Source organism: Mytilus trossulus, chromosome 7 (genome assembly GCF_036588685.1).
Source record: "Mytilus trossulus isolate FHL-02 chromosome 7, PNRI_Mtr1.1.1.hap1, whole genome shotgun sequence".
Lineage (NCBI taxonomy): Eukaryota > Metazoa > Mollusca > Bivalvia > Mytilida > Mytilidae > Mytilus > Mytilus trossulus.
Genome location: NC_086379.1, coordinates 149,796 through 165,734, shown reverse-complemented (window position 1 = coordinate 165,734; position 15,939 = coordinate 149,796). Strand labels below are relative to the sequence as shown.

The window sequence follows — 15,939 nt, the reverse complement described above, 5'->3', positions numbered from 1 at the left end:
TTAAAGGATTTGATCCGAAACGGGGAAATGCGAGGCTGTTTTCTAAGCCTCATTCTTATATCGTTGATAGGTAAAGTAAATGCACTATTATTGTCTATATATCTATAAAAGGACACAATACAATATTTCATTCATTTTGGAGAAATAGTAGTAACATGAATCCTAATCAAGAAGACATAAAAACGTTACCGTATTTAAAAGGCTATTTATTGCATTTGGTTTCAAATTGCAAAAATAAAATAATGCCACATCGTTCTTGTTAAAATACATCATTGCACATTTTGTCGTAGTAATTATTTTTATCATATACTTAGACTAAATAACATATGATTCTTACTGTATGATAATAGCATTAAATTAAACGTAAATTCCATATTTTTCGAATTGGTGCTTAGCGGGCTGATATGAAAAGTTTATCACATGCTTCGATTGTTATCACATGCATTTCCGTAACGTTATCGCATGGCATTCCGGTGATACTCGGGAAATTCCGGAAAATACACCTCAATGCTACGTTTTCAGTGAAAAACATTACAAAGTAATGTACAGAACAATTATTTAGATACTGGAAAGTATATTGTGTAAAATAATTTAAAAAAAACTAAAAAAACCCAAACAAACAAATTAATAAATAAATGCTTTTTAAAAGTTTCAAACACAATTTAGAAAATTACTTTTAAAAATTGACTTTTCGAAACAGTGTTCATTATGAATATTGTTGAATACCTTTTTTTGTCGGTTTGTACATATTTATATATTTTTCTCTTCTGTTTGGGTACAATGTATACGATGGAAAGATTTCATATCGAATGTACTAAATTTTGGGTCCGACATCCGTAAACTTTTCACTCTTTGAAGTTCTATTTTAGAACCACGTAAAAGAATCAATATATGAATCTGTTATTTTTCTCCATTGTTGAAGCATATGATAAAAAGATCATATTAACATGTCATTTTTTCATATCGCACGTATTATCAGCCCTCGGTCAATATCAGCCCTCGAGCCATGCGGCTCTTGGGCTGATATTGAACCTAGGGCTGATGATACATGCGATATGAAAAACGCCATGTAATAATCTGACATTCTCACACTTTGTTATAACAACAAAACATTGAAGTAAAATATCAACATACCAATAATAAATTGATTTGTGGTCAACAAGTCACCCTTCTGATACATGTTCAACTTCTCAAAAATGAAAATGCAACCTGACTGTTGATATCTCACCGTTACACATATGTTCATCCTCATCAGACTCGTCATTACAATGTGTGTATCTGTCACATAGTTGATATTTATAAATACATTGTATGCCATCATCACATTTAACTTTGTCGTTGTCACATTCCTTTGCTGCAAAAAAAGATTTGTCATTGTATAAGCAAATGTGTTTGTTTTGTATCTAGTACGTATGCAACCATAATAATCAAAGTAATTTCATGCAATTTCTTGTTTTTACGATAGCTATATACAGAAATGGTATGAGTGTAAAATGAGACAATTCTTCATCTAAGTCGCTATTTTAAAAAGTAAACCATTACAGATGAAGGTACTGTCTTCAACACGGAGCCTTAGCTCACACCGAAAAACAAACGACACAGAGCTTCTCACAATTACTAGTGTAAAACCATTCAAACGAAACAATTAACAGTCTCATTTATATATAAAAAAACTTCACTATTGTTTTTTAAAGGGTGAAGAAACTTATATAACTATTAAATGGAAATTTACATTAACTGAATCAAACATATTAAAATGAAAATAAGCAGACAATTATTTTTTTCGGTGCTGGTTGTAGCAGTGAATTTGATGAATGTTTTTCGGTGCTGGTTGTAGCAGTGTATTTGATGAGTGTCTTTCGGTGCTGGTTGTAGTAGTGTATTTGATGAGTGTCTTTCGGTGCTGGTTGTAGCAGTGTATTTGATGAGTGCATTTCAGTGCAGGTTGTGCAGTGTATTTGACGAGTGTCTTTCAGTGCTGGTTGTAGCAGTGTATTTGATGAGTGCCTTTCAGTGCAGGTTGTAGCAGTGTATTTGACGAGTGTCTTTCGGTGCTGGTTGTAACAGTGTATTTGATGAGTGTCTTTCGGTGCTGGTTGTAGCAGTGTATTTGATAAGTGTCTTTCGGTGCTGGTTGTAGCAGTGTATTTGATGAGTGTCTTTCGGTGCTGGTTGTAACAGTGTATTTGATGAGTGTCTTTCTGTGCTGGTTGTAGCAGTGTATTTGATGAGTGTCTTTCGGTGCTGGTTGTAGCAGTGTATTTGATGAGTGTCTTTCGGTGCTGGTTGTAGCAGTGTATTTGATAAGTGTTTTTCGGTGCTGGTTGTAGTAGTGTATTTGATGAGTGTCTTTCGGTGCTGGTTGTAGCAGTGTATTTGATAAGTGTTTTTCGGTGCTGGTTGTAACAGTGTATTTGATAAGTGTTTTTCGGTGCTGGTTGTAACAGTGTATTTGATGAATGTCTTTCGGTGCTAGTTGTAGCAGTGTATTTGATGAATGTCTTTCGGTGCTGGTTGTAGCAGTGTATCTGATGAGTGTCTTTCGGTGCTGGTTGTAACAGTGTATTTGATGAATGTCTTTCGGTGCTGGTTGTAGCAGTGTATTTGATAAGTGTTTTTCGGTGCTGGTTGTAACAGTGTATTTGATGAATTTCTTTCGGTGCTAGTTGTAGCAGTGTATTTGATGAATGTCTTTCGGTGCTGGTTGTAGCAGTGTATCTGATGAGTGTCTTTCGGTGCTGGTTGTAACAGTGTATTTGATGAATGTCTTTCGGTGCTGGTTGTAACAGTGTATTTGATGAGTGTCTTTCGGTGCTGGTTGTAGCAGTGTATTTGACGAGTGTTTTTCGGTGCTGGTTGTAGTAGTGTATTTGATGAGTGTCTTTCGGTGCTGGTTGTAGCTGTGTATTTGATGAGTGTCTTTCGGTGCTGGTTGTAACAGTGTATTTGATGAGTGTCTTTCGGTGCTAGTTGTAGCAGTGTATTTGATACGTGTCTTTCGGTGCTGGTTGTAGTAGTGTATTTGATGAATGTCTTTCGGTGCTGGTTGTAACAGTGTATTTGATGAGTGTCTGTCGGTGCTGGTTGTAGCAGTGTATTTGATGAGGTTCTTTCTGTGCTGGTTGTAGCAGTGTATCTGATGAATGTCTTTCGGTGCTGGTTGTAGCAGTGTATTTGACGAGTGTCTTTCGGTGCTGGTAGTAACAGTGTATTTGATGAGTGTCTTTCGGTGCTGGTTGTAGCAGTGTATTTGATGAATGTCTTTCGGTGCTGGTTGTAGCAATGTATTTGATGAATGTCTTTCGGTGATGGTTGTAGCAGTGTATTTGATGAGGTTCTTTCTGTGCTGGTTGTAGCAGTGTATCTGATGAGTGTCTTTCGGTGCTGGTTGTAGCAGTGTATCTGATGAGTGTCTTTCGGTGCTGGTTTCAGCAGTGTATTTTATGAATGTCTTTCGTTGCTGGTTGTAGCAGTGTATTTGATGAGTTTTTTTTCGGTGCTGGTTGTAGCAGTGTATTTGATAAGTGTCTTTCGGTGCTGGTTGTAGCAGTTTATTTGACGAGCGTTTTTCGGTGCTGGTTGTAGCAGTGTATTTGATGAGTGTCTTTCTGTGCTGGTTTTAGCAGTGTATTTGACGAGTGTTTTTTCGGTGCTGGTTGTAGCAGTGTATTTGATGAGTGTCTTTCTGTGCTGGTTTTAACAGTGTATTTGATGAGTGTCTTTCGGTGCTGGTTGTAGCAGTGTATTTGATGAATGTCTTTCGGTGCTGGTTGTAGCAGTGTATTTGATGAGTGTCTTTCTGTGCTGGTTTTAGCAGTGTATTTGATGAGTGTTTTTCGGTGCTGGTTGTAGCAGTGTATTTAATGAGTGTCTTTCTGTGCTGGTTGTAGCAGTGTATTTGATAAGTGTCTTTCGGTGCTAGATGTAGCAGTGTATTTGATGAGGTTCTTTCGGAGCTGGTTGTAACAGTGTATTTGATGAGGTTCTTTCGGTGCTGGTTGAAGCGGTGCATTTGATGAGTGTCTTTCGGTGCTGGTTGTAGCAGTGTATTTGATGAATGTCTTTCGGTGCTGGTTGTAGCAGTGTATTTGATGAATGTCTTTCGGTGCTGGTTGTAGCAGTGTATTTGATGAATGTCTTTCAGTGCTAGTTGTAGCAGTGATTTAATGAGTGTCTTTCGGTGCTGGTTGTAGCAGTGTATTTGATAAGTGGCTTTCTGTGCTGGTTGTAGCAGTGTATTTGATGAATGTCTTTCAGTGCTAGTTGTAGCAGTGTATTTAATGAGTGTCTTTCGGTGCTGGTTGTAGCAGTGTATTTGATAAGTGTCTTTCGGTGCTGGTTGTAGCAGTGTATTTGATAAGTGTCTTTCGGTGCTGGTTGTAGCAGTGTATTTGATGAGGTTCTTTCGGTGCTGGTTTCAGCAGTGTATTTTATGAATGTCTTTCGGTGCTAGTTGTAGCAGTGTATTTGATGAGTGTCTTTCGGTGCTGGTTGTAGCAGTGTATTTGATGAGGTTCTTTCGGTGCTGGTTTCAGCAGTATATTTGATGAAGGTCTTTCGGTGCTAGTTGTAGCAGTGTATTTGATGAGTGTCTTTCGGTGCTGGTTGTAGCAGTGTATTTGATGAGGTTCTTTCGGTGCTAGTTGTAGCAGTGTATTTGATAAGTGTCTTTCGGTGCTGGTTGTAGCAGTGTATTTGATGAATGTATTTCGGTGCTGGTTGTATCAGTTTATTTGATGAATGTCTTTCAGTGCTAGTTGTAGCAGTGTATTCAATGAGTGTCTTTCGGTGCTGGTTGTAGCAGTGTATTTGATAAGTGTCTTTCGGTGCTGGTTGTAGCAGTGTATTTGATGAATGTCTTTCGGTGCTGGTTGTAGCAGTGTATTTGATGAGTTTTTTTCGGTGCTGGTTTCAGCAGTGTATTTAGTTTAAACATATTGTTACGGTTTTGTAATTCTAAATTATCCATTCTTGATCATTTCTTTTGTGGATCACGTTCTTTATATTTTGTGATGAAATGTAAATACTGTTCAAGATGGGAAGGCAATTGATACGGGAAATGGGGACAAAGCTTAAGACTATATTTTTTATAATTGTATGATGTATGTGACAAGTGTAGAATTTACTATTTTAATGTACGAGTTGTACATTTAACTTACAGTCAAGTAAAACTAATATGATTCTCTGGTTCCTTGTTGTAGTTATACCGGTATCAACGATCACAAGTCTCCCAGACATGTAGCTTTTATCCCTTTTTATTAACGGGTCACTTCAACCCTGGGGGCCGCCATTGTTTATTTACAAGTTTCTTATAAAAGTCCCCGTATGTTTAAAGTGCAGTTTGTGTCGTTACGTCATTTGACGTTAGAAACGTCAAAAGTGTGTCCAAATCGTGTCCAAAGTGTGTCGTGTACTATAAATTCATGCGCGTCATTCTCTCTTATTCAGTCTTGTTCCTCCTGGGCAGCCATATTGTTAATTTATAAACAAACTAGCAGAAACATAGAATTTATATAACCAGTTATTTTATAAAGGTTAGGTTCTAATATTTTAGGATTTTGAGGATTATTATTGATATTTATTCTAGATCTTTTTATTACAAAAGCTTATTTGAATCACGCTAGCTAAATAGGAAAGTTCATTGTGAATATTTATACGGTACCGCCGATTGCGGAACACCGCAGAAACCGTAATTTTAACTATAAACTGTTAATTTCTTCTATAAATATTCTTTAAATATATATTAACTTTAGTCTTCCATTTATGCTGAAATGTGTAAGGATCTGTAAGGATTATATGCTTTGATTATTTATTTAGTACTGTTAGTTATTACCAGTCCAGTTCACTTGCCCGTATTGAACCAGAGCTACCCCAGCCCCCCCCCCCCCTTTTTGTAACTCTCACAGGTACCAGAGAAGTAACCAGTTGTTACTGACTATATATTTTGTGTTTGTATAAAGTTGTAGATAAAACATAGTATTGTTATAACAGTTATTTGTGGAACTTATTGATTATATAAATCTAACTTATTAAATTACACATATTAAGTTCGAGATACGACTTTGTATTTATTGAAACGCCAAACCGCCATTTATACAGCTAGTTAGGCTACCTACCCCACCCCCTTTTTGCTATCGTAACTTATGCAAACAAGACTACGGCGGCAGTTGAGCTGAATATTGATTGATAAGTGAGACAACTATCTACCAGAAGTCTAGCAGTATATATTGACCTCCGCATAGCAGTCACAGTATCCGATAAACCATGCAACAGGCAGTAAAGAAACGCTACCAACCCTCGACCCGCTACAATTGGTTGCAGCGGTGGGATACAATCTCCATTGACATAAAGATTGCCGTTAAAAATGTCGGACTGTGAAGAATCATATGCACGGACTTTTTCAGAGAAACCTCAATATTTGCAGCTGGACTTAGAGCAGCCGTCAGCCCAATGTCATGCCCAGGGACCAAGACTCCCCGCATCTGCCTCCGAACCATACATCAATGCTACACCAACAGGAGAGGTACAGATACGGGTAAAGAAAGCCGGAGAAGGTTGCTACGAAAGACAAGAACAACGATGTATATATGATTAACCGGGAACCAGTTATGAAAATACCAGAACTGACCATTATAATGAAGATTTAATACAGATCAATGAACCTACTGGCAGGGCGGTTTATGGAGATAAAACCGCAGCTGGTTTAGTTGCTCGCGAGCGAACTATCAATCAGCAGGTAGCCCATGGAAGGGGAGACATACACATAAATACTGGAATAGGCGATGTTGAGAACCAGCGTTTAACCCGGCAACGGGCGTCTTTTCCTAGATTTTATAGCCCAAGTCGTTCAGAGGAGCGAGCTCCAAAGGACTTCACAGGGGTAGAAGTTTTACAGGAAGTCTCTCAGGGTCCAAAATTGACACACACGGTGCCTTCAGAAGGCATGCGGGGGAACCCATGGAAGATTCACACAGGTACAGAAGATCCCAGGGAGTGCACTGGCCATGCACGGGAGTCTTTCAGGACAGTACCTACGGGTGGGGATATACCTGGTTGTCGCGATAATCAAGGGTTTAGCCAGGGTTCATATGGTATGACAAATGATTATAGGGGCGATAACAGGGTTATGAGAGGAAATAATTCGCCTAATAAATCATACAATAAGAAACCAGCAACTTTCGACGGAACCAGTAGTTGGCAAGATTATCTTGTACATTTTGAGATGGCAGCAGAAACGAAAAGACTGTCAGCCACTTCCAGATGACGCCTGTCAGAAGCCCAACTCCAGTTTATGTGGACATGCCAACATTTAATATAACCCCAGATGAAGAAATGCTGTTCCTGGGAAGACCATTACAGACAGGAAGTCCTGTAGAGTTATTGAGTTTGCTAGATAGACCTAGACCGAACCATGCAGTTCCGAGTCCACGAACGGCTCCCAACACAACAACCGCTCCTGTTCGAGCTCCAGACGTTTCAGTACAACCAGCGGCAGTACAGACCATTCCACAAACAACTCCTATGCCAGTGACTATCAACCCAAATTCTCTTATGCAGGCATATTTCACAGGAACTCCGCAACCAGCTGCACTACAGGCCACATCATATGCAAATCAGCCAATGCCGGTTATCAGCACCCCAAGTTGTGTCACGCAGCCATATTTCACAGCAACTCCGCTACCAGCTGCAGTACAGGCCACATCACATTCAAATCAGCCATTGCCGGTTATCAGCACCCCAAGTTACGTCATGCAGCCTTTTTTCACAGCAACTCCGCAACCAGCTGCAGTACAGGCCACATCACATTCAAATCAGCCATTGCCGGTTATCAGCACCCCAAGTTATGTCAAGCAGCCATATTTCACAGCAACTCCGCTAACAGCTGCAGTACAGGCCACATCACATTCAAATCAGCCATTGCCGGTTATCAGCACCCCAAGTTATGTCACGCAGCCATATTTCACAGCAACTCCGTAACCAGCTGCAGTACAGCCCAGTGCACAGACAACTCAGCCATTGCCGGTTACCATCAGTACAAGCTCTCTTTGGCAGCCATACTTAGCAGAGACGGTAACGCCACAGTCATCACCCCAGTTAGCTCAGCAAGTCCCAGTGCCAACAAACCCAAGTACCATGGAAAGGAACGACAAAACAACTTCGGACCACTCTAAAATATCAGAAGCACCATCCAGTCCTCCTCCCATTGTCGAGGGGTATGATCCAGAGATGCCATGGATAGATGGAGACAAGAGACGGGCGGAATTTCGAGAAGAAATTGAATTATATCCCCCTAGGGAATTCAGATGACAGCCACAGGTAGAGGGAGGCTGTATGACTGGAGCCACCTGGGAGTCCCCACTCAAGAGACATTAAATGACCCAAGGTTCCAGTTATGCTCCCCCCCATCAAGCTACCTGTCGAGTGAAGATGCCGAACTAATAAGGAGGCTCCGATCTAGGGCAAGGACAGCAGACATTGATGCCCGTGTCGTACCCGATGGGTACCTCGGGTTATTGAAGGAAGAGAAGGCTGTTCTTCCAGATGGCACCGTATACGTACTTAAAAGTACATGGATACCCGACCCGTCAGTAAGGAGAAGACGAAATACAGCAACTCAAACAGAAGAAGATACATGTACCAACCAAGTTGAAGCAATAATAGAGAACAGAGAAATCAGAGACAATGGGGTCCAGGCGACAGTAACCACAGAAGACACCAGTACACAGTGCAACATATTGCAGGAACTTCTTTTTAGTTTATAATAATTGTATTTAGGAAATTATTTTCAGTTTGTAATGTAATTTTATTGTTAATAGGGTATATTTTAAAAGACATGAAACGTTTAGATGACTAACTTTTAAATTTCTAAGGTAAAGATAAATTATTCATGTTCGAGGACGAACAGTTTTTCAAAGGTGGGGGTAATGTTACGGTTTTGTAATTCTAAATTATCCATTCTTGATCATTTCTTTTGTGGATCACGTTCTTTATATTTTGTGATGAAATGTAAATACTGTTCAAGATGGGAAGGCAATTGATACGGGAAATGGGGACAAAGCTTAAGACGATATTTTTTATAATTGTATGATGTATGTGACAAGTGTAGAATTTACTATTTTAATGTACGAGTTGTACATTTAACTTACAGTCAAGTAAAACTAACATGATTCTCTGGTTCCTTGTTGTAGTTATACCGGTATCAACGATCACAAGTCTCCCAGACATGTAGCTTTTATCCCTTTTTATTAACGGGTCACTTCAACCCTGGGGGCCGCCATTGTTTATTTACAAGTTTCTTATAAAAGTCCCCGTATGTTTAAAGTGCAGTTTGTGTCGTTACGTCATTTGACGTTAGAAACGTCAAAAGTGTGTCCAAATCGTGTCCAAAGTGTGTCGTGTACTATAAATTCATGCGCGTCATTCTCTCTTATTCAGTCTTGTTCCTCCTGGGCAGCCATATTGTTAATTTATAAACAAACTAGCAGAAACATAGAATTTATATAACCAGTTATTTTATTAAGGTTAGGTTCTAATATTTTAGGATTTTGAGGATTATTATTGATATTTATTCTAGATCTTTTTATTACAAAAGCTTATTTGAATCACGCTAGCTAAATAGGAAAGTTCATTGTGAATATTTATACGGTACCGCCGATTGCGGAACACCGCAGAAACCGTAATTTTAACTATAAACTGTTAATTTCTTCTATAAATATTCTTTAAATATATATTAACTTTAGTCTTCCATTTATGCTGAAATGTGTAAGGATCTGTAAGGATTATATGCTTTGATTATTTATTTAGTACTGTTAGTTATTACTAGTCCAGTTCACTTGCCCGTATTGAACCAGAGCTACCCCAGCCCCCCCCCCCCCCCCTTTTTTTGAAACTCTCACAGGTACCAGAGAAGTAACCAGTTGTTACTGACTATATATTTTGTGTTTGTATAAAGTTGTAGATAAAACATAGTATTGTTATAACAGTTATTTGTGGAACTTATTGATTATATAAATCTAACTTATTAAATTACACATATTAAGTTCGAGATACGACTTTGTATTTATTGAAACGCCAAACCGCCATTTATACAGCTAGTTAGGCTACCTACCCCACCCCCTTTTTGCTATCGTAACTTATGCAAACAAGACTACGGCGGCAGTTGAGCTGAATATTGATTAATAAGTGAGACAACTATCTACCAGAAGTCTAGCAGTATATATTGACCTCCGCATAGCAGTCACAGTATCCGATAAACCAGGCAACAGGCAGTAAAGAAACGCTACCAACCCTCGACCCGCTACAATTGGTTGCAGCGGTGGGATACAATCTCCATTGACATAAAGATTGCCGTTAAAAATGTCGGACTGTGAAGAATCATATGCACGGACTTTTTCAGAGAAACCTCAATATTTGCAGCTGGACTTAGAGCAGCCGTCAGCCCAATGTCATGCCCAGGGACCAAGACTCCCCGCATCTGCCTCCGAACCATACATCAATGCTACACCAACAGGAGAGGTACAGATACGGGTAAAGAAAGCCGGAGAAGGTTGCTACGAAAGACAAGAACAACGATGTATATATGATTAACCGGGAACCAGTTATGAAAATACCAGAACTGACCATTATAATGAAGATTTAAAACAGATCAATGAACCTACTGGCAGGGCGGTTTATGGAGATAAAACCGCAGCTGGTTTATTTGCTCGCGAGCGAACTATCAATCAGCAGGTAGCCCATGGAAGGGGAGACATACACATAAATACTGGAATAGGCGATGTTGAGAACCAGCGTTTAACCCGGCAACGGGCGTCTTTTCCTAGATTTTATAGCCCAAGTCGTTCAGAGGAGCGAGCTCCAAAGGACTTCACAGGGGTAGAAGTTTTACAGGAAGTCTCTCAGGGTCCAAAATTGACACACACGGTGCCTTCAGAAGGCATGCGGGGGAACCCATGGAAGATTCACACAGGTACAGAAGATCCCAGGGAGTGCACTGGCCATGCACGGGAGTCTTTCAGGACAGTACCTACGGGTGGGGATATACCTGGTTGTCGCGATAATCAAGGGTTTAGCCAGGGTTCATATGGTATGACAAACTATTATAGGGGCGATAACAGGGTTATGAGAGGAAATAATTCGCCTAATAAATCATACAATAAGAAACCAGCAACTTTCGACGGAACCAGTAGTTGGCAAGATTATCTTGTACATTTTGAGATGGCAGCAGAAACGAAAAGACTGTCAGCCACTTCCAGATGACGCCTGTCAGAAGCCCAACTCCAGTTTATGTGGACATGCCAACATTTAATATAACCCCAGATGAAGAAATGCTGTTCCTGGGAAGACCATTACAGACAGGAAGTCCTGTAGAGTTATTGAGTTTGCTAGATAGACCTAGACCGAACCATGCAGTTCCGAGTCCACGAACGGCTCCCAACACAACAACCGCTCCTGTTCGAGCTCCAGACGTTTCAGTACAACCAGCGGCAGTACAGACCATTCCACAAACAACTCCTATGCCAGTGACTATCAACCCAAATTCTCTTATGCAGGCATATTTCACAGGAACTCCGCAACCAGCTGCACTACAGGCCACATCATATGCAAATCAGCCAATGCCGGTTATCAGCACCCCAAGTTGTGTCACGCAGCCATATTTCACAGCAACTCCGCTACCAGCTGCAGTACAGGCCACATCACATTCAAATCAGCCATTGCCGGTTATCAGCACCCCAAGTTATGTCATGCAGCCTTTTTTCACAGCAACTCCGCAACCAGCTGCAGTACAGGCCACATCACATTCAAATCAGCCATTGCCGGTTATCAGCACCCCAAGTTATGTCACGCAGCCATATTTCACAGCAACTCCGCTACCAGCTGCAGTACAGGCCACATCACATTCAAATCAGCCATTGCCGGTTATCAGCACCCCAAGTTATGTCACGCAGCCATATTTCACAGCAACTCCGTAACCAGCTGCAGTACAGCCCAGTGCACAGACAACTCAGCCATTGCCGGTTACCATCAGTACAAGCTCTCTTTGGCAGCCATACTTAGCAGAAACGGTAACGCCACAGTCATCACCCCAGTTAGCTCAGCAAGTCCCAGTGCCAACAAACCCAAGTACCATGGAAAGGAACGACAAAACAACTTCGGACCACTCTAAAATATCAGAAGCACCATCCAGTCCTCCTCCCATTGTCGAGGGGTATGATCCAGAGATGCCATGGATAGATGGAGACAAGAGACGGGCGGAATTTCGAGAAGAAATTGAATTATATCCCCCTAGGGAATTCAGATGACAGCCACAGGTAGAGGGAGGCTGTATGACTGGAGCCACCTGGGAGTCCCCACTCAAGAGACATTAAATGACCCAAGGTTCCAGTTATGCTCCCCCCATCAAGCTACCTGTCGAGTGAAGATGCCGAACTAATAAGGAGGCTCCGATCTAGGGCAAGGACAGCAGACATTGATGCCCGTGTCGTACCCGATGGGTACCTCGGGTTATTGAAGGAAGAGAAGGCTGTTCTTCCAGATGGCAGCGTATACGTACTTAAAAGTACATGGATACCCGACCCGTCAGTAAGGAGAAGACGAAATACAGCAACTCAAACAGAAGAAGATACATGTACCAACCAAGTTGAAGCAATAATAGAGAACAGAGAAATCAGAGACAATGGGGTCCAGGCGACAGTAACCACAGAAGACACCAGTACACAGTGCAACATATTGCAGGAACTTCTTTTTAGTTTATAATAATTGTATTTAGGAAATTATTTTCAGTTTGTAATGTAATTTTATTGTTAATAGGGTATATTTTAAAAGACATGAAACGTTTAGATGACTAACTTTTAAATTTCTAAGGTAAAGATAAATTATTCATGTTCGAGGACGAACAGTTTTTCAAAGGTGGGGGTAATGTTACGGTTTTGTAATTCTAAATTATCCATTCTTGATCATTTCTTTTGTGGATCACGTTCTTTATATTTTGTGATGAAATGTAAATACTGTTCAAGATGGGAAGGCAATTGATACGGGAAATGGGGACAAAGCTTAAGACGATATTTTTTATAATTGTATGATGTATGTGACAAGTGTAGAATTTACTATTTTAATGTACGAGTTGTACATTTAACTTACAGTCAAGTAAAACTAACATGATTCTCTGGTTCCTTGTTGTAGTTATACCGGTATCAACGATCACAAGTCTCCCAGACATGTAGCTTTTATCCCTTTTTATTAACGGGTCACTTCAACCCTGGGGGCCGCCATTGTTTATTTACAAGTTTCTTATAAAAGTCCCCGTATGTTTAAAGTGCAGTTTGTGTCGTTACGTCATTTGACGTTAGAAACGTCAAAAGTGTGTCCAAATCGTGTCCAAAGTGTGTCGTGTACTATAAATTTATGCGCGACATTCTCTCTTATTCAGTCTTGTTCCTCCTGGGCAGCCATATTGTTAATTTATAAACTTAACTAGCAGAAACATAGAATTTATATAACCAGTTATTTTATTAAGGTTAGGTTCTAATATTTTAGGATTTTGAGGATTATTATGGATATTTATTCTAGATCTTTTTATTACAAAAGCTTATTTGAATCACGCTAGCTAAATAGGAAAGTTCATTGTGAATATTTATACGGTACCGCCGATTGCGGAACACCGCAGAAACCGTAATTTTAACTATAAACTGTTAATTTCTTCTATAAATATTCTTTAAATATATTAACTTTAGTCTTCCATTTATGCTGAAATGTGTAAGGATCTGTAAGGATTATATGCTTTGATTATTTATGAAGTACTGTTAGTTATTACCAGTCCAGTTCACTTGCCCGTATTGAACCAGAGCTACCCCAGCCCCCCCTTTTTTGTAACTATCACAGGTACCAGAGAAGTAACCAGTTGTTACTGACTATATATTTCGTGTTTGTATAAAGTTGTAGATAAAACATAGTATTGTTATAACAGTTATTTGTGGAACTTATTGATTATATAAATCTAACTTATTAAATTACACATATTAAGTTCGAGATATGACTTTGTATTTATTGAAACGCCAAACCGCCATTTATACAGCTAGTTAGGCTACCTACCCCACCCCCTTTTTGCTATCGTAACTTATACAAACAAGACTACGGCGGCAGTTGAGCTGAATATTGATTGATAAGTGAGACAACTATCTACCAGAAGTCTAGCATTATATATTGACCTCCGCATAGCAGTCACAGTATCCGATAAACCAGGCAACAGGCAGTAAAGAAACGCTACCAACCCTCGACCCGCTACAATATTTATTTATAGTGGATTGGGAAACAAGTTTTGCAACTTATATTAATCCCTTTCCACTTTGCGGATGCGAGTGCTGCCTAGTAGCGGCATTAGCCTACTCTTTTTCGAAATCTACAAGGGTGTCTTTAACGTGCAAGAGATGTGGCTCTCTCTTAACACGGGCCAGCCATTTATCGTCCCCGTCCGACGGACTATCATCGTTTCCTCAAGACCATACTCGCAGATGGTGTCAAGGGAGAGCCGAAAATTGAGTTCCTGAAATTTTCATCCCAAACGGGAATCGAACCAGGAACCTTTGCGTTAGTAGTCCGATGCACTAACCACTACACCACGGCTCTTCGGTGCTGGTTTCAGCAGTGTATTTGATGAATGTCTTTCGGTGCTAGTTGTAGCAGTGTATTTGATGAGTGTCTTTCGGTGCTGGTTGTAGCAGTGTATTTGATGATGTTCTTTCGGTGCTAGTTTTACATGTGTATTTGATAAGTGTTTTTCGGTGCTGGTTATAGCAGTGTATTTGATGATGTTCTTTCGGTGCTAGTTGTAGCAGTGTATTTGATAAGTGTCTTTCGATGCTGGTTTCAGCAGTGTATTTGATGAATGTCTTTCGGTGCTAGTTGTAGCAGTGTATTTGATGAGTGTCTTTCGGTGCTGGTTGTAGCAGTGTATTTGATGAGGTTCTTTCGGTGCTAGTTGTAGCAGTGTATTTGATAAGTGTCTTTCGGTGCTGGTTGTAGCAGTGTATTTGACAAGTGTCTTTCGGTGCTAGTTGTAGCAGTGTATTTGATAAGTTTCTTTCGGTGCTGGTTGTAGCAGTGTATTTGATGAGTGTCTTTCGGTGCTGGTTGTAGCAGTGTATTTGATGAGTGTCTTTCTGTGCTGGTTGTAGTAGTGTATTTGATGAGTGTCTTTCGGTGCTGGTTGTAGCAGTGTATTTGATGAGTGTCTTTCGGTGCTGGTTGTAGTAGTGTATTTGACGAGTGTCTTTCGGTGCTATTTGAAGCAGTGTATTTGATGAGTGCCTTTCGGTGCTGGTTGTAGCAGTGTTTTTGATATGTGTCTTTCGGTGCTGGTTGTAGCAGTGTATTTGATAAGTGTTTTTCGGTGCTGGTTGTAGTAGTGTATTTGATGAGTGTCTTTCGGTGCTGGTTGTAGCAGTGTATTTGATGAGTGTCTTTCGGTGCTGGTTGTAGCAGTGTATTTGATGAGTGTCTTTCTGTGCTGGTTGTAGCAGTGTATTTGACGAGTGTCTTTCTGTGCTGGTGTAGCAGTGTATTTGATGAGTGTCTTTCTGTGCTGGTTGTAGTAGTGTATTTGATGAATGTCTTTCGGTGCTAGTTGTAGTAGTGTATTTGATGAGTGTCTTTCGGTGCTGGTTGTAGCAGTGTATTTGATGAGGTTCTTTCGGTGCTGGTTGTAGCAGTGTATTTGATGAGTGTCTTTCGGTGCTGGTTGTAGTAGTGTATTTGACGAGTGTCTTTCGGTGCTGGTTGAAGCAGTGTATCTGATGAGTGTCTTTCGGTGCTGGTTGTAGCAGTGTATTTGATAAGTGTCTTTCGGTGCTGGTTGTAGCAGTGTAATTGATGAGTGTCTTTCTGTGCTGGTTGTAGCAGTGTATTTGATGATGTTCTTTCGGTGCTAGTTGTAGCAGTGTATTT

General features: G+C 40.3%; 1 protein-coding gene across 1 annotated transcript in view; it reads right to left on the bottom strand.

The window, feature by feature from the left end:
* LOC134726073 (low-density lipoprotein receptor-related protein 2-like) overlaps positions 1 to 15,939 on the bottom strand; it is a 106,488-nt gene that overhangs the window by 33,282 nt on the left and 57,267 nt on the right. The window contains exon 14 of the mRNA XM_063590470.1: positions 1,229 to 1,354. Coding sequence (XP_063446540.1) covers positions 1,229 to 1,354 — 126 coding nt within the window. The remainder of the gene's footprint in view (positions 1 to 1,228; positions 1,355 to 15,939) is intronic.